Source organism: Photinus pyralis, unplaced genomic scaffold (assembly GCF_008802855.1).
Source record: "Photinus pyralis isolate 1611_PpyrPB1 unplaced genomic scaffold, Ppyr1.3 Ppyr1.4_LG3a, whole genome shotgun sequence".
Taxonomy (NCBI): Eukaryota; Metazoa; Arthropoda; class Insecta; order Coleoptera; family Lampyridae; genus Photinus; species Photinus pyralis.
The window spans coordinates 18120759-18143368 of NW_022170509.1; the positions used below are offsets into that span (position 1 = coordinate 18120759).

A 22610-nucleotide genomic window follows, 5' to 3' on the forward strand; every position below is an offset into this window, starting at 1 on the left:
CAGACCTATCTTTGGGGGCGAAAAAGGGTTTACAATTTGTTTGTGTTTTATTTAGAAATACAGGAATTCCGCTTTACAATGCAAAATTCTGTGATGTTACAACTGGGCTACTTAGAGTATGCTTTTTGGGCAATCGAATCGGATATTGAAATTCTGTAATTAATATTGTGGGGTAAATGAATTGGTTTATAAACTTTCTAAAAGTCAATGTGTATAGGTTGTTATATTATGGGATATCGCCATTTTCTAAATGAGAACCTGAAAAAATAAAAAATAAGTAATTAAAATTGATTGTTCGATGTCTCCCGTGACAACTCCTGCATTAATTAATTTGATTAATTAATTAATCTATTTAAAAAATACATTTTAAAGATAAAAGGCCAACATCGCTTCAAACGGGTTTATTTATTTATTTAGTTCTATTAAGGACTTTCTTTTTACGATTTGGTGTGAATGTGTTACGTACTTACTAGTCCAGGATGCTTTAGGTTAATGCTCTAATTAATTACAAAACGAAACCAAATTTCCCAATGTCCCAACAAAAAATTTGATATTTTGGAAAACACCAGATTCCTCACCTTACCCTAATCTTCCTGATCCTTCCTTTTCTTCGAATTCGTCTCCTTTAATTCCTCAACTTAAGATTCTTCAGACATTTTACATTCTTTCCAATTACTCAGATTCAATTTCTTTGATTCTCGCGTTCACTCGGATTTTTCCGACTCTCATAAGGGCTTACAAGTGCTTGCCATTTTTTGGTTTTCGGGATTTTTACTGTAAAGTAACAATCGACAGGGCGTTTTTTTTGGCTCAAATTGCACCCTAATTCTAGTTTTTAAAGAGAGAAAGTAAGAGGAGTCATTTCACTTTGGAATCATCTGCTACGTTTTGATTTATTTATTCCGCTTAGAACAACTTTCTTTCAACGAATATCTCGGAAACTATGCGTCCTAGAGCAATGGCCATTCTATACAAAATGAAAGTTGATTAAATTTGCTGCAAGTTTTATTCGCACAAGTTTTCGATATCGTGTATAGTTTTCAAGATATCCGTGTTTTGTAAAAAAAACATTTTTGCCTCTAATTTTTTGCTCTTTTTAACCGGATAACTCTTTAACGATGCACCCAAAAAATAAATGCCGATCTATTTTTCTTCAAATGTTAAAGCAATGTAGGTTTTGCAAGCCTTGCCAAAACTCCATGTTTGATACAAGATCAATTAATAATCGTGAACCGCATTTCCTCTTGGTTTCTTGGATTCTCTTCGTTTTGTTCATCATCGAGTTTTCGAGAAAAGTGAGCAAGGATTTTTGGAGATCTTCTGCATCTTTAAAGAAGTCATCGGTTGGGGTTTGGGTGATTCTTGTCCTTGTCCTTTACTCTGGATATCATACAGAATGATTTCAGCGGCTCTTGGCATAATCCTGAGCCTTTCGTCACCTTTCTTGTTCTTTTTTTCTTCAAAGCATCGTTTAGGATTTCTTTGTCGGTATCCATAAAAGACAGCACTGGAACATCGAACCTTCAGAAACTATCAAACGAGGCCCATACTTGGCTTGAAGTTGAGCTTTTATAGTTTTCCATACAGGTTTCTCTCCAGTAATTGCATCGAGAGTACATTATTATCTATGAAGGTATAAATAAAGTAGAATGTGCGGTGACGAGAATAATATTAAAAAGTTAAAATGAGAACGAAGTGATAACAGGTTTAGATATTGATTAAGAAATTGTGTAGGTCAAACGGGCACTCTTTAAATTTACTCTGCAAATCGTCGTATACTTTTCGCAATATTGTAGATACGGGACATTGCTGTTTTGTGGAATGGGAGTGCAGTTTGACCAATGAATTTAAGATATGTAGAGGTCTAAATTCGGTGGTATAACATTTTATTTTGCGACAGATTATATTGTAAAATCAATTAATAGATTCTCCAATTGAACCCAGCGTTTCTGAAACTAAGTTTGGTAAGAGGTCGCTGTTTAAAGAGAGAAACTTTATTTACTAAATAAATGCCTGCTTGTTATGGTAACAAGTTGCCTATTTGAAGACACAGGAGTATAAATGATTGTTAATTATATTTACTAAAAATACCCCCTAATTTAGTACCTAATTGCTGTAATCGCAATAGCAAAAATCTGATTAACCCCGGAAGCATGTATTAAAAGTGAGACGGCGCTCTGTTGCAGTAATTCGCAGTTGTAAACATGACATTTAATTGGCTATTCACCATAATAGGTAATCTTTTTAGTAGAGTAAGCAACTAATGTACTGTAAAGCAAACTTTTAGCTTTCAAAATAGCGCTTAAAAGGACCAGTCACTTTCAAGGAAAAGATTTATCATACAAGTACACATCGTTGAAGGCATATGACGGTTCACACCCCAAGTCTAAAAATGCGATACTATGTACCTAGCTATACATTCGAATTTGCATCGCTAATCGATACAATATGAAATGGCTTTGTTTGCATCTTTTTTCTCTGTTCCTGTGCAATAAATTTGAATTTTGAAGTATCTAATTGGACTGTAATGGAATAAGAATATTAAATGCTTGATTTGCGCATGACGTTAACAATTAATTGACTGATTAAGTAAAGCGTTGCGTGCAAAGAAGTTTGGAAAATCGCATCCGAAGGGAAATACGTTCCAGTCAGGAAATTTAAGGTCCGAATCAGCCCTGAACATTAGGTAAAATCAATGCCGTTTAATAGTTATGCTAAGTTCAAAATTTTTGGAAAAAGTTAGTGCTTTTAGAAGTAATAGGGAAAAAAACAATAATGAGAAGCGACAAGATTTAGGGTTTAATAATAGGAAATTAGAAGAGCTAGCAGTACTTGTATTAGAATTTAACATTTATGAGGAACAGAAAAACGTTTCAAAAGTTGAGGTCGAAAGGTATAGGGTTAATAGGTGATATCTTAAACGAATCGCAACTATTAGTGGACGACACAGGTTACAATTAGCAAAAAAATCCAAAATGGACGAGGCATTTTGTTTGAAAACTGCTTCCATTCTCTTGCCCTGTATGGACGGGAAAGAGAGTACCACTCGACAACTCATAGATTCGAGCAAATTATATGCCAAATTGTTGAAAGCGGAAGATCAAAAAATTTTAATAGAATACATTCTTAACACGTTTATCTGAGCAGGCGAAAGTTAGGCTGAATAGGCCTTACGGAGACTTAGAGTCCTTTGTTGCCGACATTAGTGAAAATTTTAGCCCGGGCTGGAACCGACGACGATCTTTTAAAGTCATTAATTACCGTTATCGAAAAAATTGCAATCAATTCATTTTGTAACGGATTAGGAAATCACGAGTTACGAACTATTGTCAAAGCGCGAAATTGTGTGAAACTAAAAGATGCAATAACAGTTGCGAAGGATGAGGAGGTAAATAAACCGTCAAATTCAAACGTTTTCCATTTTAGCAGAAATAATTGGAAAGGTAACAAATCCGGTCAAAATCACTATCAAAATAGGTGGTCCAATCAAACATCGCAATTTGCACAAAATAGAACAGATGACAAAAGGTACAATGCAATCAGAGGAATATACGCATAAAAATTACACGCGTGCTAATAACCCTCATTATAGAAATTTCAATACTGTCCAACAATAATTCCACAAATAATACTTCTGCAGGAAATAGCGAAAAAGTCAATGCCTTCAGTACTGAATCAACAGAAAATAGTACCTAAGCCAAATAGGAAAACATTTTTTGGTTCCTATAAAGAACAATTAGTTCACATAGACACTAGTAACATTCCTTTAAATTATTTACAAATTCCCTATGGTCACAGAAATTTAATATTTTTTTCAAAATCCTAAAATAAAGATGAACTTGTACCAGTAAATGATAATGTCCAAGTCAACGGAATTGCCGGTTACATCAAAACAGATGGATCAGTTTATCTTCCATTACAAGTGGAGAATTTCAATATCGCTTACAATAGTATATTGAAAGACAAGTGTTACAATGCGACCTATTGTAATACGACTATCTTGTGGCACGAGTGGCGACGCGAAGCGTAGCCACGAGTGTCCGCAAGATAGGAGTATTACAATAAAGCATTGTAACACGCGTTTTTCATACTATTTTTTCTATTTCGGTGCTTTAATTTAATAAAAAAAATCATTATCAGAAACTATAGGGAACATTAGAACTAACATGTTTTATGTTGGGAACACTTTTTATGCCGTTAAGTTTTAGGTTGGCAGCGTAGTAAGACGGACATTTTGAAGTTCAAACATGGAAGTATTGTACCTACTTGTACTAACTAGTAACTGCCAACTTAAGAGATGCAGATGAGTTACTAAAAAAAAACGACTATAATCACTGTCTTTGTACAACTGTTTTCGGCCGAAAACAGTTGTACAAAATCATCATTGTGACACCGAAATAGAAAAACTTTATTCTTAACGAAAGTAAAAAACTTTGATGGTATTTTAGGGGTAGATTTTCTTACTGCCTACAACGCTATAATTAATTATGAAAATTTTACAATATCCCTTTCTAATAAAACTCATGCAATCACAATACCTACCCTTAGAATCGAATTATAATACAATCAGTTACATTCCAGCGAGGTGCGAAATTATTAAACATTTTTGATGGGTTGAAAGTTTGAAACTGAAAAGGGTGCGTTATACTTCCAAAGGAAATTTCCAAAGATATTTTCACTGCCGGAATAATAGTTAAACCAAATAATCATATGGTACCCGTACGATTTTTAAATACAAGCGATAGGGAGGTAAAAATTCCAGATGTGATTAAATTATCAAAGTTTAACTTATATAACTTTGACACTAACGATATATGCGTTGATCGAGTCGACAAATTATTAGGATTAATTATTTTTGACAAATTAAATAGGGAAGAATCCGATTCAATTCAGAAAATATGCCCGAAATACGCCGACGTGTTTATTTTAATGTGGCTAAAGCTGAAATTAACTTAAAAACTTAGGCACGTCCAATTTACATTAAACTTAAACCATACCGATTACTAGGGAATGCAATCCCGCAGCAAAATCTCAATCCCGGTATTTACGGGATTGCTAGATGTTAATCCCGCGGGACCCCGGCATTTGCGGGATCCCGCAAAACTTTAAATAAATTGGCAACTAAGCAATTCGTGCGGTTAACTTATGCATTAAAATAAGTCGCTAATTATCACAATATTTAACAAAAAAAAGTACCTTCGGCCTAACTTAGAACTCAAAAAAACCTCACCTGTAAAGCACAAAAACGTGAACTTTTAACGAAAAAAGTTTAACAATTATATAAAAAATAACTTCTCCGTTATGCGTTTCATTAACAAAGTAAACAGAGTCGTCCATTTGGTCGACAGTCCCGCAAATCCCGCTCCATTTATGTGCGGGATTAATCCCGCAAAAATGCTGCGGGGTCCCGGGATCCCACGATCCCGGTATTGCATTCCCTACCGATTACCAAACTCTCAAAAATACGAAGTTAACAAACAAAACGACCAATTGCTTAAGGATGGGATCATTGAAGAAAATAAATCGGCTTGGTCATCACCCACTCTAATAGTTCCCAAAAATTCAGGTAATAATGAAGTGCAAAAATATCGGATAGCCGTATATTAACGTCAATTAAACAAAAATATTGAAGATGACAAGTTCCGAATATTACAGACATGCACTAGGAGGTGCTACTTCACATGTAGATCTCACGCAAGGGTTGTATCAGGTAGAATTAGAGCCTAGGTCTAAGACAATTGCCCGAAATCAATTTCCCGAAAGACAATTCACCGAAAACAGTTGCCCGAATGGACAATTTCCCGAAACACAATTGATCGAATGGACAATTGCTCGAAAGGAGAATTAATCGAAAATTGTATTTTATCACAACTTAATAAATTTAATAAGTAGGTATATGCCATTAGTCTTAATAGTGTCCTAATTAGTGAACGTCTCCAAGTAGGTGTCTGAATTTTATGCCATCCATTTTTGGTTGAAGTCAAGATTAAGTTGGTAAAGCAAGATCTTTCTTTATTCACAAATTTTGAAAGAAATGGGACCAAACAATTTTATTTCTCGAGTAGGGTGTAAATTTTGTGTCACTTCCTTTTGGTTGAGGTCAAGATCAATGACAGTCTGAATACTTTTAGGTAACGGTTTGCGTGAAACAGCCTGTAGGTATACTATTAGTATATATTCGATAGATGATGGACACACATTTTACCCAGGCTTAGAACTGGCAGCGTACCGCTGGCATGTTTAGAACTAGAATAAAACATCCAATTTGTCATTTTTTTTAGATTTTTTACGTATTAACGCTAATTGAGACTAATGGGATGTGCTTATTACATTTATAATGTTGTGATAAAATACAATTTTCGGTCAATTCTCCTTTTGGGCAATTATTCGTCGGGCAATTGTCCATTCGATCAATTGTGTTTCGGGAAATTGTCCATTCGGGCAACTGTTTCGGGCAATTGTCCGGGAAGGAATCATTTTAGACCATACTTATTTGGTTGGAAATTTCAAATTTTTACAGATCACAGGCCACTCGTATATTTGGAAGCAAGAATCCTTCCTCTATAGATTAACTAAGTTTCCTCTAACAGTTGAAGAATACGATTGCACTATTAATTATGGAAAAGGTAGCGAAAATACCTCATAAGATGCCTTATCAATGATTAAATTAGGTCCATAGATCTAAAAAGTCTATCACATGATATTTTTGCAGTGACTAGGTCCCAAGCCAGAAATCTGTTAACAAAATCGGAGTCGTGGGCGAATTTTAATAACGAAACTAATGAACGGATTGATCAAGCGGACATTGTTGAATTATTAAAACGACCCCAGAATTCGGTAGAATTAAGAGCATTAAATACCAAAGATGAAAATATAATTTTAACAAAATGTGTAAGGCAAGTAGGAAATTTATTTTATGACACAAAAACACAAATAGTGTAGGTAGGTATATACAGCAACGTTGTCTATCAGCTCATGCTCTACACGCAGAGTGGAGACATTTGCAACAATTATGTAAATAATATGGAATTCCACAATTTGTATTTTTAAATATATAGAAAATGAAGCGCTTCTGAGTCATTTAAGAAAAAATGTTAAGTTACTTGCACAATTTAAGTTGAAAATATGTGTCATAACCAAAGCACAGCGAATTGAGATTGTAAAGAAACACGACAATTAACAATTACCATGTACTTCCGACGGGAGGTCACGCGGGAATTAACCGTATGTATGCCAAAATGCCAAATTTATACAAAAATGTAGTATGTGTCAGCGGTATAAACATTCAAATCCCCATAGAGAACCATTAAATATATTACCACAACCGCGTCTCAAGCTTTTCAAAAGGTATATTTGGATTTAGTAGGCCCGCTTAAACCAAGATAACGAAAATATCAGGTACATTCTAACAATACAGTGCGAACTAACTAAATTTGTCGAGGGGTACCCGATTGAAAACAAAGAGGCAGAAGCAGTGGCTAAAGAATTCGCAAATAATTTTATTTTGAGGTGTGAAATTCCGCGCGAAATCGTGACCGATGAAGGAACGGAATTTTTGGCTAAAATATTCAAACATGTCAGCAACATTTTGGGTATAAAACAAATTACTTCAACAGCGTATCACCATGAGACATTAGTGGTCGTTTGCACCGACAAATTTAAGTGGAGCTTAGCTTAAGCGTAGCTTAACATCCATGGCAACGATTATTGAGACGCTTAAATTTGTCGGTGCTTAGAAAAACACACCAAAGTTTAAATAATTATTTACGTATTCAAATAGCAAAATTTCGGAATACTTGGACAAGTCGATTGATTTTTGGAGCATTGCTTTCAATACCACCGTACACACGGAAACAAAATATAATCCTTATGAATTAGTTTTTGGGAAAGCGTGTAATCTTCCTCATGATTTGCTAGGAGGTGTATAGCCATTATACAATTTTGACAATTACGCACACGAGCTTAAATTTCGTTTGCAATCCGCTTACAACGATGCAAGGAGTAATCTGCTTGAATCTAATGTTAAGAGAAACGATAGGGTCTTAAGTACAAATTTAATAACAAGGTGTTGGTAAAGAATAAAACTGGTAGCAAACTCGACGCAATTTACGGCGGTCCATATAAGGTGATCGAAGAGGATGCGCCAAATGTGACATTAAAAATAAATAAAAAGCTAGTTAAAGTGCACAAAAACCCTGACAAAAACCAAATGAAACCATTTTTTAGTGATTAAATTAGCGTGACAATCGAATGCATTCGGGAAAACGTAAGTGTAATAGCGGTACGGAAATAAAAGTAATGTCAGTAAGAGCACAAATAGAATTATGTAATGTAATAAGTTCATGACTTTTGTAATGTAGGTAATTAGGTTAACGATAAGGTAAATTGTATTATTATTAGGAATAAATATGCGTTTATTTTAATAGCCAACAAAATTTTTTCATTTAATTAGAAAACAAAAAGGTTTTTTTTGGAAAATGAGGAGGTGTAATGGAATAAGAATATTAAATAATTGACTGATTAAGTAAAGCGTTGCGTGCAGTCAGTATTAATCGAAATGTAGTAGATATAGGTAGGTGAATAAAGTTTTTAAGTCATCTTCAAGAGTGGTTATTTTCCCTAAATGTCCTCTCCACCAGGGAGAACATTACAGGACATCCTAAAAGTCACGAGGGCTTATAATGACTTTTCTACTTTGTAATATATTAGTATCAGCAAATTTTTCTAAAAAATGGGTCGGTAGATCAAACTACGTATCGTACGGTAATTGAATAATGCATTATTCCACCCTCGGCATCAATACGCGGTGCATAATCCACCACAATGGAATTATTTGAGCATAGTGCTGTTAATTATTGTAATATTATTAACCAGATGGACCGAAAGAAATTTCAAGTTAAGCGAAGTGTGTGCTAATACGATTATATTATCGTTATATTTCCATTACCATTAATGGTACCTATGCGTTTTCTATAATTTTCTGCCATGCAGATGGTCTGTGCGTTTATTATTATTAATAAAAATTTAAGGTAGATATCTAATTGGACATCCTAAAAAGTCAAATAGGTTTATAATACTAAGGGTTGATTGACTTGCATACTTGTCATTTGTACGCAACGTAATAAATGCGGTAATTAAACGATGCATTATGATTCCACCCTCGTCATAAATGCGCGGTGCATAATCCACCACAAATTGAATCATTTAAATAGTGGTGTTAATTATTGTAATATTATTAACCAGATCGGCTGAAGAAAATTTTAAGTTCAGCGAGGTGTGTTATGCTAATGCATTTATAGCAGAACCAGTGTCGCGGTATGTATGTTATTAATGAGGTTAGCGTTTAGTTACACATGCATAAATATCCTAAATTAATTATGAGAGTAAATTCACCCAAATGGTACAATAAACATTTGTTCAACAGCAAAACAGTGCTTAAACGTTGCTCATTATTCTTAAGCGGTAATATGAATGTAAACATGAAAATTGAATGTCATAAATGGCAAGTCACCGTGATTTAACGTGAGCTGGAGTGAAAAAAATTGCTACACTAAAATATCGGGTTGGTGATAGCGAAGATTTTTCTTTGTCTGTCTGCAGTATCTACTCAAAGATTTCAAGAAACTGAGATCAGTTACAATAATGCCTAACAAATAAGATAACGAAATTGTGCACAAAGAAAAAAATCTGCTAATTTTATCAGTGTTAATAGAAGCCATAATTTCGCATTTTTATGTAATAATGACTTGGATTTAATTTAAATAATCATAGACGAACCACCTGTCTAATGATAAGCATTTCTCATAATTTTAAGCAAAGATTCTTCTAGTAAAGGTAAACATATCGCATATTTTAAACATCAAGTGTTCACAATGCCAAGTTTCTTATTTATAAGAATGTTTATAATTTGTACAATCGGGAATCAGTAGATCAAGTCATGGAAAAAACGCTAAAGTTACTCCCTATAAGGGTAAAACCTTTAGTAGTATTATTGTAGAAGCAAATTGAGTGCAGATATTAAAAAACGGAGTTGCGCGTGCCAGGTGTGCACTTACTTTGTGATTCAGTTTCTCTCAAAGATTTGACCGGTTTTCACCTTGACGAGAGACCTTTTATCAAACTACCATGGACGAGGGAATTGGATTCCTCTCCCTCCCCCTCCACCTTTTATTCCGCTGTCTCCCCCAACTCAATTTTGAGCAACGCGTTGTATACTAGTGTGGATCATCGAGTATCTCTGACTACATAACGAACTGGAAAGTCACCCCAGAAGCGATTATATCAGATCATTTTTTTTTAATTACTGCAAAGGAGCCGTCCAAAAGGGTTATCGCTACCCCAAGGTACCGGACATTCCCTTTTACAAACATCTCCTTTGAGAAAAACTTAGAAAGCACCCTTTCGGGGAACGCCTCTCGGGTCCTGACGAAATACAGGGCACAGTAGATCTTCTTACCAACCCTATTGTGAAGTCATTTGAACAGGCATGTCTTCTGAGGACTGCCAAGACGCCCTATGACCATCCTTGGTGGTACAGGGCGCTCGAAAAGCACAAAAATCAGTTGGGTAAACTGTTCAATAAGGCAAAGAAGAGGAAAGCTATAAACGATTGGAAGACCTATAAGGTAAACCTAAGGCTATATAAGAACGAGGGTTCTTTTATTAGGCTCTGGGATGGCGCGTCGCTGAAAATTCAGAGGCACGTCCGGAGGGTAACCAAGGTGATGGATGTGTTGTACGGGCTCCCGGATGACACGGCCACCGTTTTGAAGCGCCTCCAGAGGCAAAATCCTGTTTTCAGGACGAGTCTATGGAGGACGTTCTTCCGCAGGGAGGAGCCTGGTGGGATTCTCCTCGCATTTGGTGTCGATGAGACGTCCTATCAGGCACTCCACCGGCAGAACTTTCAGGCGCACGGGGGGGTCTGACGAAAGCGGGTGCTTCGGCTGCGCCAGGTAAGGAATAGAGCTCCACCGAGGCAGCGGGACCTGGTTCCGCTGCGACGGAGAGGGCTCAACCCCGCAGTATCGACCTCGAAGAGGCAGCGTGATTGCTTCCGGCGCACTCAGAGATCGAGGTCGGCGAGCTTTCGGCTCGTGTGTCGGTTCTTCCGAATCTTAATTTTCCAACGAATTTTGCAAGAACGCAATTTGCTTTGGAAAAATGTCCCGAGCTTAAAATCTTCCAAGGACCTGGCAAGTGCGAACTCTTAAAATGTAAGTAACCCTTTTTCCAGCGTTGATTAGAAAATCGTGGCCAGTATGCAGTAGTGTGTAATGCTCAGCTGTTTAATTTTAATGCTCGAAACTTGTCCCATTTTGTCTCACTGCTGCACGGACTTTGAAAAGGTATTTCATTTTCTCTATTCGAATGATTAGAGGGAGAAATTGCTTTGGTCGAAGCGGATTCGTCTGGAAGCGTTAAAAGATGATTGGGAGGGTGTCATTTGTAGAATTTTCGCTAAATCTGTCCGGCCCCACATTTGCGAATGTGCGTTTCCTTATCAGAATATAATTGGTTCATAGTCAACTTCCAGTCTACGCCACACAAATTTCGACAAACAAGCTTGAATGTAAATTTAACCGTGTAATGTTAACACAATGCGCAGATAAGACATGTATAATGAAATAGAAGCGAACAATTTTGGGAAATGAATTTTATCCCTTTGGAAAGGAAACATTAGGTTTATCACTATAAACGTTGAGCTTTACAGTAATTAAATTGGGGACCATAAAATATGTGTAAATCTTTTAACTCCATTTCAAATTTCTAACTTATAGAGCAAAAAAACAGCCCAATAATTTCCATGCAAACAATACAATATCGGGCTTAGTGCAATCCAAACTAAACTCCTAGGTATTAGGGGGAAATTTATGTGTTCAATTTTAAATTTTAATTCTTGTTAAACTCGAAAATTAAACCTCCACCGTTAAAAGCAGATAGCAAATCCACAAGTTTAATAGCTAATTATTAATTATGTCATAAACAGCCTGAAATTAACACGAAATCAGGTTAATCTATGCACAGATTTTCCATATTTCCATAAATTTCAGCAGTGATTAATTAAACATCATTCGTGGAATTGTGACAGCTAAGTCAGTTTTTCTTATTTGATATTGTGGTGATATTCAAGTAGAACTGAACGAAAGACCTTCTTTTGTGACGTCTTTTCAATGCATTATGACTTACAGCCTTTCATGTGGAATGCGTCGCTGAAATCGATACAGAACAAAATAGACGATAGGCTCGTCGCAGCAGAATAGTAGACCTAATGCATTATATAAATCAACTGGTATTTCCTGCTACAATAAAAACCGATTCACAATATTCTCTTCGATTTACATTTAGACCGAGCTATTTATACCACGTATATTTAGATTCTGTGTTTATACTTACGTTTAAGTTACGCTCATTTTTGTTTTATTTTTATTTTTACCATCACGCGTTGTATCTAATTTTCTAATTTGCAATGCTGTACTTCAACGACGCAGCATATTTACTTAAAACTATAAAAATAGCAGATTTTTAAAGTGGCAAAAATAAAGTATAGAGAGAGGAATGTATACATACTGGGCTATGTATTCTGCTAAATTTTAAACCACCAGCATAATTTGCAAAAATAGTCTGGTACAGTTGATCTTCTTCTCGTACTCTGATTTGTCTGTACATTTTCTCGATATCGGCGGAATTGGATTACTACAGCATATTTTCTCTATCTGAATAGCAATTGTGATAAGTCTTCTTGTAGTCTGGGAGCATCATCTCGTTCAGGCTTTTCCCCGAACTGGAGGTGGCTGAGGCGTCAAACACCACCTCGCCTGTCGCACTACCATAGGTCCCAGACTTTCACATTCTCGCTTGAAGGCCTTGTACTTGGCTTCGAAGTCTCGATCGTAAGAAAACCTCTTCTCCATTTGTAACAAGCGGGCGGTTGCTTTCGTTTTTGTGTCTCCCGCCCCATCAGTTTCTTATTTCAGCGGCACGCTTACGATATAGCTTTTGTCTACACTCCGCGTTGTTGTCTCTTAATACCTTCCTCGCATTGTTCATCTTCTTGCGATATTACTACCCTTGGGGTTGGACTTCTTCAATTTCCCAGAATTTGATTAACGCGGCCTCGTCATGTTTTGTACAGGTACGCTTTCTTCTCTGGTGATCTTTGTCTTCCCCGAAACAATCCAACCTACTCTCGTGGTTTAAGCCCTTGCTTGACCAGATACGGAAGTACACCTGACCCAATTATCATCGGAACGTTGTAGTGCGGGTCAGCTAGCAGTCCCCTTTTGACGTAACTGGATGCGACGTCTCGGGATGGACGAACTGGTAACGATGCAGTGAGTTGCTTCATAATCAGCAGATGGCTTATGACTTTGAAGTTACTGGGGAACCTTGGTTTGATTTCGACCTCGATCTTTCCTCGTACGGTACCTGCGCCCGTTAGGCCTACGCCGGAGACCTCCCCGGAAACCCATTTTCTGCGAAGACCCAAGCGTTCAGCGGCCTCTTCGGTGACGAAGGACATCTGGGATCCCCTGTCCAGCAGTGCTCTAAGACACTCCCATTCACCTTGTTGATTCTTGACTGTAATAAGGGCTGTGTCCAGCAATATTTCAGTTGCATCCTCTATGCTAGTGGAGAAGATACCAGCTACCTCCATTCATTGGCGGTCGCAAATGCAATTTTCAATAAACAAAATGCACACACAAACATAAAAAACCAATTGATATTGCTTCTGCAACTTTTTTGACTGCATTTGACTCTCACTTTAGACGACACTGGGTTCGTTGTAATTACTGATGTACAATTGGTTCTATGATGATGGAAAACTCTCTTTAATGGGTGCTGAGAAAGGATAAGCGGTAAACTTACAAAATCGCTTTTATCGCAATGACCGTAGATAAGATGAGACAAATATTACATAATATTTTATATTACATAATCAAATTTAAGAGAAAACTCAAATGAAGGGCAGTGGTTGTGTCAATTAGTTATTATGTGAAGGCAATTTATTGTATCAAATATCATTAAACAAATTGAAGCCAATCTATGGTATTCCCGTGCTCACAGTAGCATGCCCAGTTATCCGGATCCAATTTTCGGGTACTTGGAAACCTAAAGGCTCACATTGATCATTATCAAGTATTTCCAAAAAAGTAATATTTATTTCAAAATGTGATACAAAAAAATCACAAATTGGGACATTACAGTTGAATTTACAAGATTAATTGTTATTCAAATTCTTGTTGTTCGATCAAATTCTCGTAATACAAATCTTCATCTATTTTAGAATAATCTTCCTCGGTTGATATTTGTGAAGGTTGATTAATCATTACTGCAACATTCAAAATTACTAATGAGGTATGGAAACAAGCGTTACTTACTGTCACAGTCGGAAGCGGTTTTTGGCAAATCGATACCATCGTCTATAACTTGATTTGCAGGATTAAGCAAATCAGCGACATTATCCATAACTTCATTGCTGTCAACTAAAACATAATCATTTAAATAAGTTGTAAAGAAAAAGAATTCACTTACTTGTATCTGTTAGTGGAGGAAGGGTTGTATATCCAACCTCAACTTGACCATCTGATTGAGAACGTAGAGACAAAGCAGGTGGTGTGATTTGTTCCGATTCCTTATTATCTGGTAAACAATCTGCTGCTTGTGGGACGACTTTGTCCATATATTTAACATCTTCAGAAGTTACTGACAACTCATCATCGGATAAATAATGCGTTCCCATATTAAGGACACTAACCAGTGAACCAGAATCGCTTTCGGAATAATCTTCCTCGCTTGATAGTTGTGAAAGTTCATTAATTATTACTACAAAATTCCAAATTACTAATGACGTAATTAAACAAGGGTTACTTACCGTCGCAGCTGAAGTCGGAAGTTGTTTTTGGAAAATCGAGACCATCTTCCATAACTTGATTTGCAGGAATACCTAAATCAGTGACATTATCCACAACTTCTTCGATATTAACTAAAACAAAATCATTTAAATAAATTGTAAAGGAAAGGAATTTACTTACATGGGTTTGTCATTAGCGGGAGAGTTGTGCCTTCAACTTGTTCATCTTCGGAAGATACTGATAGAGTGGGGGAGATATACGAACACTCCCCAGTATCAGATAAGTCAAAGACCTGCGTTCCCGCATGAAGGAGACTCGGCTGTGAACTAGAATCATTTTCACATACATTCATACGAACTGTAAATAATCGGTCAGTTATTAAGGCAAGGTTTTCGACATTTACTTTCGCTGCTGCATCTAGGGGGCAGGTCGATTGGAGTATAGAAGCGTGGAGGTCGACGTGTTATTTTCATAAGGTTCAAGAGGCAAGGTGCCCGATAATTAGGGAGTTTTGAAAAATCTATCGGAATACGTACACCTTTACAAGGGAGGTGGGTCTCTGCAAGTTTTTGTAATTTAATTCCGCGAAATGGTGCAAAGTACTTACCAAAGGTACTTCCTTTTTTCAAAATCGACTTTAGCGTAGTCTCTGTCAGTTTGGGGGAGGAAGGTGGAGGAGATGCTAACATTAAGGGATCATTAAAGGAAACTCTTTTACGCGCAACATCTCCTGAGCATTTTCCAGTTCGGTCGTCTACCGTATTGGATATCCTTCGGGTTCTCCCATCTTCCAGATTTGATATACTTCGAAATAAAACTTTACTTGCTGGTAATTTAGGACTTGGTGTCGATTTTGCAGAAGGAACTCTGATTTTCTTTGTTAGCCCCTTATCGATAGCTTCACCTTGAATTTCTTTGGCTTGGTTGTCGTCATGTGACGTAGTTTGTTCACTGAATGTCACAGTTTCTGTTTTGGTGGCCGTACTTTCTGTATTGCAACCATTTCCAGCTGGCTGTACTTTTTTTGATTTCAAGATGGGATGTTTCTTCGGTGCTTTCAACTGGAAAATTAAAACTCAAGCAAGTTTTTCTTGCAGTAGCAGAATGCTTACCTCACAGTTTTCAATATTATCATGCAAAATCGTTTGAAGCTTTACCAATTCGGTAAACATCAATTTACAATTGTTACAAATTGTGTCGGTGTACACGGTTTTCTGCAGTTTGTGATTGTAGACATTGTAAAGATCTAATTACTCTACTTACAAATTGATGCTGACGTTTGAAACGTTTCAAAACCTTCTCTTCCAATTCCTTATTCATTGTTTTAAACACTCGAGTATTACGATCAACACCACAGAAGAAACAGCCTCGTTTATGGGTCACATTATATAATCTTCTTCACTGAGAGACCTCCGTGATTTTCTGAGAACAGCTTGATATTAAGTTCTTGCAAGATTCGCAGAGAAAGAAGCCTTGTCTGGTGCAAAGTACCTAAATAAACGTAATTTTTTTGCAGACATCGTCTTAAATTATATAGGTACCTCATAAAGCATACACATTCTGGCGTCTTTGTATTCAGATCCATCAGGTGTAATGTAAAACAGGCCAGCAGACTCCTCTCCGCAGATTCCACACACTTTCGTTTTCACATCTAAAGATATTTCGAAAAATCGTTAGAAATCTTATTACAAATGAAGATATACTAACTACGAGTGAAACTCAAGAAGATACTCACCACACACTTCAAGTTTCTCCATATTAAAAGCCTTTTTTTGGGACGATGTATAAAACGTGTATAAAGTGATTACTGTCAAACATGACATTTGTCATAAATTGTTTCGCCTACTGCTGCTGATTTGAAATTTGATTAAAACCCGCTAGAAGCGATCAAATTATAATCCTTTGACGCACTCAATCGTGCGTTGAAATTGTTGCCTATAGTGTGATATTAAGAAGCGTTACGCGTGGGAGTGACGCCATCCAAGACACCCACGAAAACATCATGGTAATCAGCGAAGTACCTGTTACGTTAGCGACCCAATACGAAGTAGCAAGAGATGCAGTTCAGTAAATCGTGGCGGAGCTCTGCGAGAAGCACTCACGAGAAGAAGGGGCTACGAAACTCTTCGTCTCCAGCGAATATAGAGTCCGCAATTACTACGAGGCATGGACCGGCTTCCATGACCTGTTCCACAAAGTGGTGCACTCCAACAAGAGGTTATCCCACGTGGAAAAAATGCAACATTTGAAAACAAATCTAAAAGGCGAGGCCAGCAAACTACTACAGCACCTGCCGGTATGTAGCCATCTACAACGACGCGTGGATGCTGCTAACGCACCGCTACCAGAATAAGCGTCTACTGCTATCCAAGCAACTCAACAACATCTTCAACCTACCAAAAATGAGCCCAACGCGCCAGAGGGACATCCATGACACAATTGCCGATAGCCTCTGCGCAATTACAACATGGGTGTACTAACGGAGTCCTGGGGACCCATGGTGATGCACATCGTATTCGACAAGGTGGATGCGGCAACATTGGCCGCTTTTGAGAACACCCTACAAGCACCAAAAGAGGTATCTTCATTCAAAAACTTCTTGAACTTCCTAAAAGCACGGTTCCAATCTTTGGAACTTACCAAGGGCAATAAAGGCGCAAAAAGATAGACTCTTGTAGAAATTTCAACCGGCAACACCACAGGATGTCGGAAGCCCTACTGAAAACCGCCAATGAATGGAGGTAGCTGGTATCTTCTCCACTAGCATAGAGGATGCAACTGAAATATTGCTGGCCACAGCCCTCATTACAGTCAAGAATCAACAAGGTGAATGGGAGTGTCTTAGAGCACTGCTGGACAGGGGATCCTAGATGTCCTTCGTCACCGAAGAGGCCGCTGAACGCTTGGGTCTTCGCAGAAAATGGGTTTCCGGGGAGGTCTCCGGCGTAGGCCTAACGGGCGCAGGCACTGTATGAGGAAAGATCGAGGTCGAAATCAAACCAAGATTCCCCAGTAACTTCAAAGTCAAAAGCCATCTACTGATTATGAAGCAACCCACTGATCGTTACCAGTTCATCCATCCCGAGACGTCGCATCCAGTTACGTCAAAAGGGGACTCCTAGCTGACCCGCACTACAACATTCCGATGATAATTGGGTCAGATGTACTTCCGTATCTGGTCAAGCAAGGGCTCAAACCAGATACGGAAGTACATCAGACCCAATTATCATCGGAACGTTGTAGTGCGGGTCGGCTAGAAGTCCCTTTTGACGAAGCTAGGATGCGACGTCTCGGGCTGGAAGAACTGGTAACGATGCAGTGGGTTGCTTCATAATCAGTAGATGGCTTTTGACTTTGAAGTTACTGGGGAATCTTGGTTTGATTTCGACCTCGACCTTTCCTCGTACGGTGCCTGCGCCCGTTAGGCCTACGCCGGAGACCTCCACGAAAACCCCTTTTCTGCGAAGACCCAAGCGTTCAGCGGCCTCTTCGGTGACGAAGGACATCTAGGATCCCCTGTCCAGCAGTGCTCTAAGACACTCCCATTCACCTTGTTGATTCTTGACTGTAATGAGGGCTGTGGCCAGCAATATTTCAGTTGCATCCTCTATGCTAGTGGAGAAGATACCAGCTACCTCCATTCATTGGCGGTTTTCAGTAGGGCTTCCGACATCCTGTGGTGTTGCCGGTTGAAATTTCTACAAGAGTCTATCTTTTTGCGCCTTTATTGCCCTTGGTAAGTTCCAAAGATTGGAACCGTGCTTTTAGGAAGTTCAAGAAGTTTTTGAATGAAGATACCTCTTTTGGTGCTTGTAGGGTGTTCTCAAAAGCGGCCAATGTTGCCGCATCCACCTTGTCGAATACGATGTGCATCACCATGGGTCCCCAGGACTCCGTTAGTACACCCATGTTGTAATTGCGCAGAGGCTATCGGCAATTGTGTCATGGATGTCCCTCTGGCGCGTGTGGGCTCATTTTTGGTAGGTTGAAGATGTTGTTGAGTTGCTTGGATAGCAGTAGACGCTTATTCTGGTAGCGGTGCGTTAGCAGCATCCACGCGTCGTTGTAGATGGCTACATACCGGCAGGTGCTGTAGTAGTTTGCTGGCCTCGCCTTTTAGATTTGTTTTCAAATGTTGCATTTTTTCCACGTGGGATAACCTCTTGTTGGAGTGCACCACTTTGTGGAACAGGTCATGGAAGCCGGTCCATGCCTCGTAGTAATTGCGGACTCTATATTCGCTGGAGACGAAGAGTTTCGTAGCCACTTCTTCTCGTGAGTGCTTCTCGCAGAGCTCCGCCACGATTTACTGAACTGCATCTCTTGCTACTTCGTATTGGGTCGCTAACGTAACAGGTACTTCGCTGATTACCATGATGTCTTCGTGGGTGTCTTGGATGGCGTCACTCCCACGCGTAACGTTTCTTAATATCACACTATAGGCAACAATTTCAACGCACGATTGAGTGCGTCAAAGGATTATAATTTGATCGCTTCTAGCGGGTTTTAATCAAATTTCAAATCAGCAGCAGTAGGCGAAACAATTTATGACAAATGTCATGTTTGACAGTAATCAATTTATACACGTTTTATACATCGTCCCAAGAAAAGGCTTTTAATATGGAGAAACTTGAAGTGTGTGGTGAGTATCTTGTTGAGTTTCACTCGTAGTTAGTATATCTTCATTTGTAATAAGATTTCTAACGATTTTTCGAAATATCTTTAGATGTGAAAACGAAAGTGTGTGGAATCTGCGGAGAGGAGTCTGCTGGCCTGTTTTACATTACACCCGATGGCTCTGAATACAAAGACACGAAAACGTGTATGCTCTATGAGGTACCGATCTAGTTTAAGACTATGCATGTATAAAAAATTGCATTCCAGGTACTTTGCACCAGACAAGGATTCTTTCTCTGCGAATCTTGCAAGAACTTAACATCGAGCTGTTCTAAGAAAATCATGGAGGTCTGTCAGTCAAGAAGATTATATAATGTGACCCATAAACGAGGCTGTTTCTTCTGTGGTGTTGATCGTAATACTCGAGTGTTTAAAACAATGAATAAGGAATTGGAAGAGAAGGTTTTGAAACGTTTCAAACGTCAGCATCAATTTGTAAGTAGAGTAATTATATCTTTACAATGTCTAAAATCTCAAACTGCAGAAAACCGTGTACACCGACACAATTTGTAACAATTGTAAATTGATGTTTACCGAATTGATAAAGCTTCAAACGATTTTGCATGAATATATTGAAAACTGTGAGGTAAGCATTCTGCTACTGCAAGAAAAACTTGCTTGAGTTTTAATTTTCCAGTTGAAAGCACCGAAGAAACATCCAATCTTGAAATCAAAAAAAGTACGGCCAGCTGGAAATGGTTGCACTACAGAAAGTACGGCCACCGAAACAGAAACTGTGACATTCAGTGAACAAACTACGTCACATGACGACAACCAAGTCAAAGAAATTCAAGGTGAAGCTATCGATAAGGGGATAACAAAGAAAATCAGAGTTCCTTCTGCGAAATCGACACCAAGTTCTAAATTACCAGCAAGTAAAGTTTTATTCCGAAGCATATCAAATCTGGAAGATGGGAGAACCCGAAGGATATCCAATACTGTAGATGACCGAACTGGAAAATGCTCAGGAGATGTTGCGCGTAAAAGAGTTTCCTTTAATGATCCCTTAGTGTTAGCATCTCCTCCACCTTCCTCCCTCAAACTGACAGAGACTACGCTAAAGTCGATTTTGAAAAAAGGAAGTACCTTTGGTAAGTACCTTGCACCATTTCGCCGAATTAAATTACAAAGACTTGCAGAGACCCGCCTCTCTTGTCAAGGTGTACGTATTCCGATAGATTTTTCAAAACTCCCTAATTATCGGGCACCTTGCCTCTTGAACCTTATGAAAACAACACATCGACCTCCACGCTTCTATACTCCAATCGACCTGCCCCCTAGATGCAGCAGCGAAAGTAAACGTCGAAAACCTTGCCTTAATAACTGACCGATTATTTACAGTTCGTATGAATGTATGTGAAAATGATTCTAGTTCACAGCCGAGTCTCCTTCATGCGGGAACGCAGATCTTTGACTTATCTGATACTGGGGAGTGTTCGAATATATCCCCCACTCTATCAGTATCTTCTGAAGATGAACAAGTTGAAGGCACAACTCTCCCGCTAATGACACACCCATGTAAGTAAATTCTTTTCCTTTATAATTTATTTAGGTAAATGATTTTGTTTTAGGTAATATCGAAGAAGTTGTGGATAATGTCACTGATTTAGGTATTCCTGCAAATCAAGTTATGGACGATGGTCTCGATTTTCCAAAAACAACTTCCGACTTCAGCTGCGACGGTAAGTAACCCTTGTTTAATTACGTCATTAGTAATTTGGAATTTTGTAGTAATAATTAATGAACTTTCAGAACTATCAAGCGAGGAAGCTTATTCCGAAAGCTATTCTGGTTCACTGATTAGTGTCCTTAATATGGGAACGCATTATTTATCCGATGATGAGTTGTCAGTAACTTCTGAAGATGTTAAATATATGGACAAAGTCGTCCCACAAGCAGCAGATTGTTTACCAGATAATAAGGAATCGGAACAAATCACACCACCTGCTTTGTCTATAATTTCTCAATCAGATGAGCAAGTTGAGGTTGGATATACAACTCCACTAACAGATACAAGTAAGTGAATTCTTTTTCTTTATAACTTATTTAAGTGATTTTGTTTTAGTTGACAGCAATGAAGTTGTGGATAATGTTGCTGATTTACTTATTCCGGCAAATCAAGTTATGGACAATGGTATCGATTTGCCAAAAACCGCTTCCGACTGTGACAGTAAGCAACGCTTGTTTCCATACGACATTAGTAATTTTGAATGTTGTAGTAATGATTAATCAACCTTCACAAATATCAACCGAGGAAGATTATTCTAAAATAGATGAAGATTTGTATTACGAGAATTTCATCGAACAACAAGAATTTGAATAACAATTAATCTTGTAAATTCAACTGTATTGTCCCAATTTGTGATTTTTTTGTATCACATTTTGAAATAAATATTACTTTTTTGGAAATACTTGATAATCATCAATGTGAGCCTTTAGGTTTCCAAGTACCCGAAAATTGGATCCGGATAACTGGGCATGTTACTGTGAGCACGGGAATACCATAGATTGGCTTCAATTTGTTTAATGATATTTGATACAATAAATTGCTTTCACATAACTAAACAATAACTAATTGACACAACCACTGTCCTTCATTTGAGTTTTCTCTTAAATTTGATTATGTAATATAAAATATTATGTAATATTTGTCTCATCTTATCTACGGTCATTGCGATAAAAGCGATTTTGTAAGTTTACCGCTTATCCTTTCTCAGCACCCATTAAAGGGAGTTTTCTATCATCATAGAGCCAATTGTACATCAGTAGTTACAACGAACCCAGAAAATTGCATTTACAACCGGATATTTTGGATAATTAACACTTTAAGGTAATTAAATTGTTTCAATCGATAACTTGTGGCTTGGTATGTGTATTCTGGCCTCGACTGCCTACTTTTCTTTCAGCTAATTTTATTTGTTTCATCTGTAAATGTTTTATGTTGTGTTTAATCGAGCCAGAATTATTCTAGGTGTTTAATTAAAAATGTTTAATATAACTCCTTGGAATTGTAAAGGATGCCGAGTTTTCTCAAATTTAATAAAATTAAAGTCTTATCGAGATTTTTCGTAGAATGCT

General features: G+C 37.8%; 2 protein-coding genes across 2 annotated transcripts in view; both read right to left on the bottom strand.

The window, feature by feature from the left end:
- LOC116165843 (metabotropic glutamate receptor 8-like) overlaps window positions 1-22610 on the bottom strand; it is a 102940-nt gene that overhangs the window by 71520 nt on the left and 8810 nt on the right. The gene's annotated exons all lie outside the window — the stretch shown is intronic.
- On the bottom strand, window positions 14227-16175 carry LOC116165844. The gene is made up of 8 exons (XM_031480538.1): window positions 16119-16175; window positions 15968-16069; window positions 15463-15916; window positions 15036-15212; window positions 14876-14986; window positions 14536-14826; window positions 14382-14486; window positions 14227-14332 (listed from the first exon to the last, which is right to left on the bottom strand). Exons 1-8 carry the CDS (start codon window positions 16173-16175, stop codon window positions 14229-14231), a joined length of 1401 nt encoding a protein of 466 aa, XP_031336398.1. The 3' UTR covers window positions 14227-14228.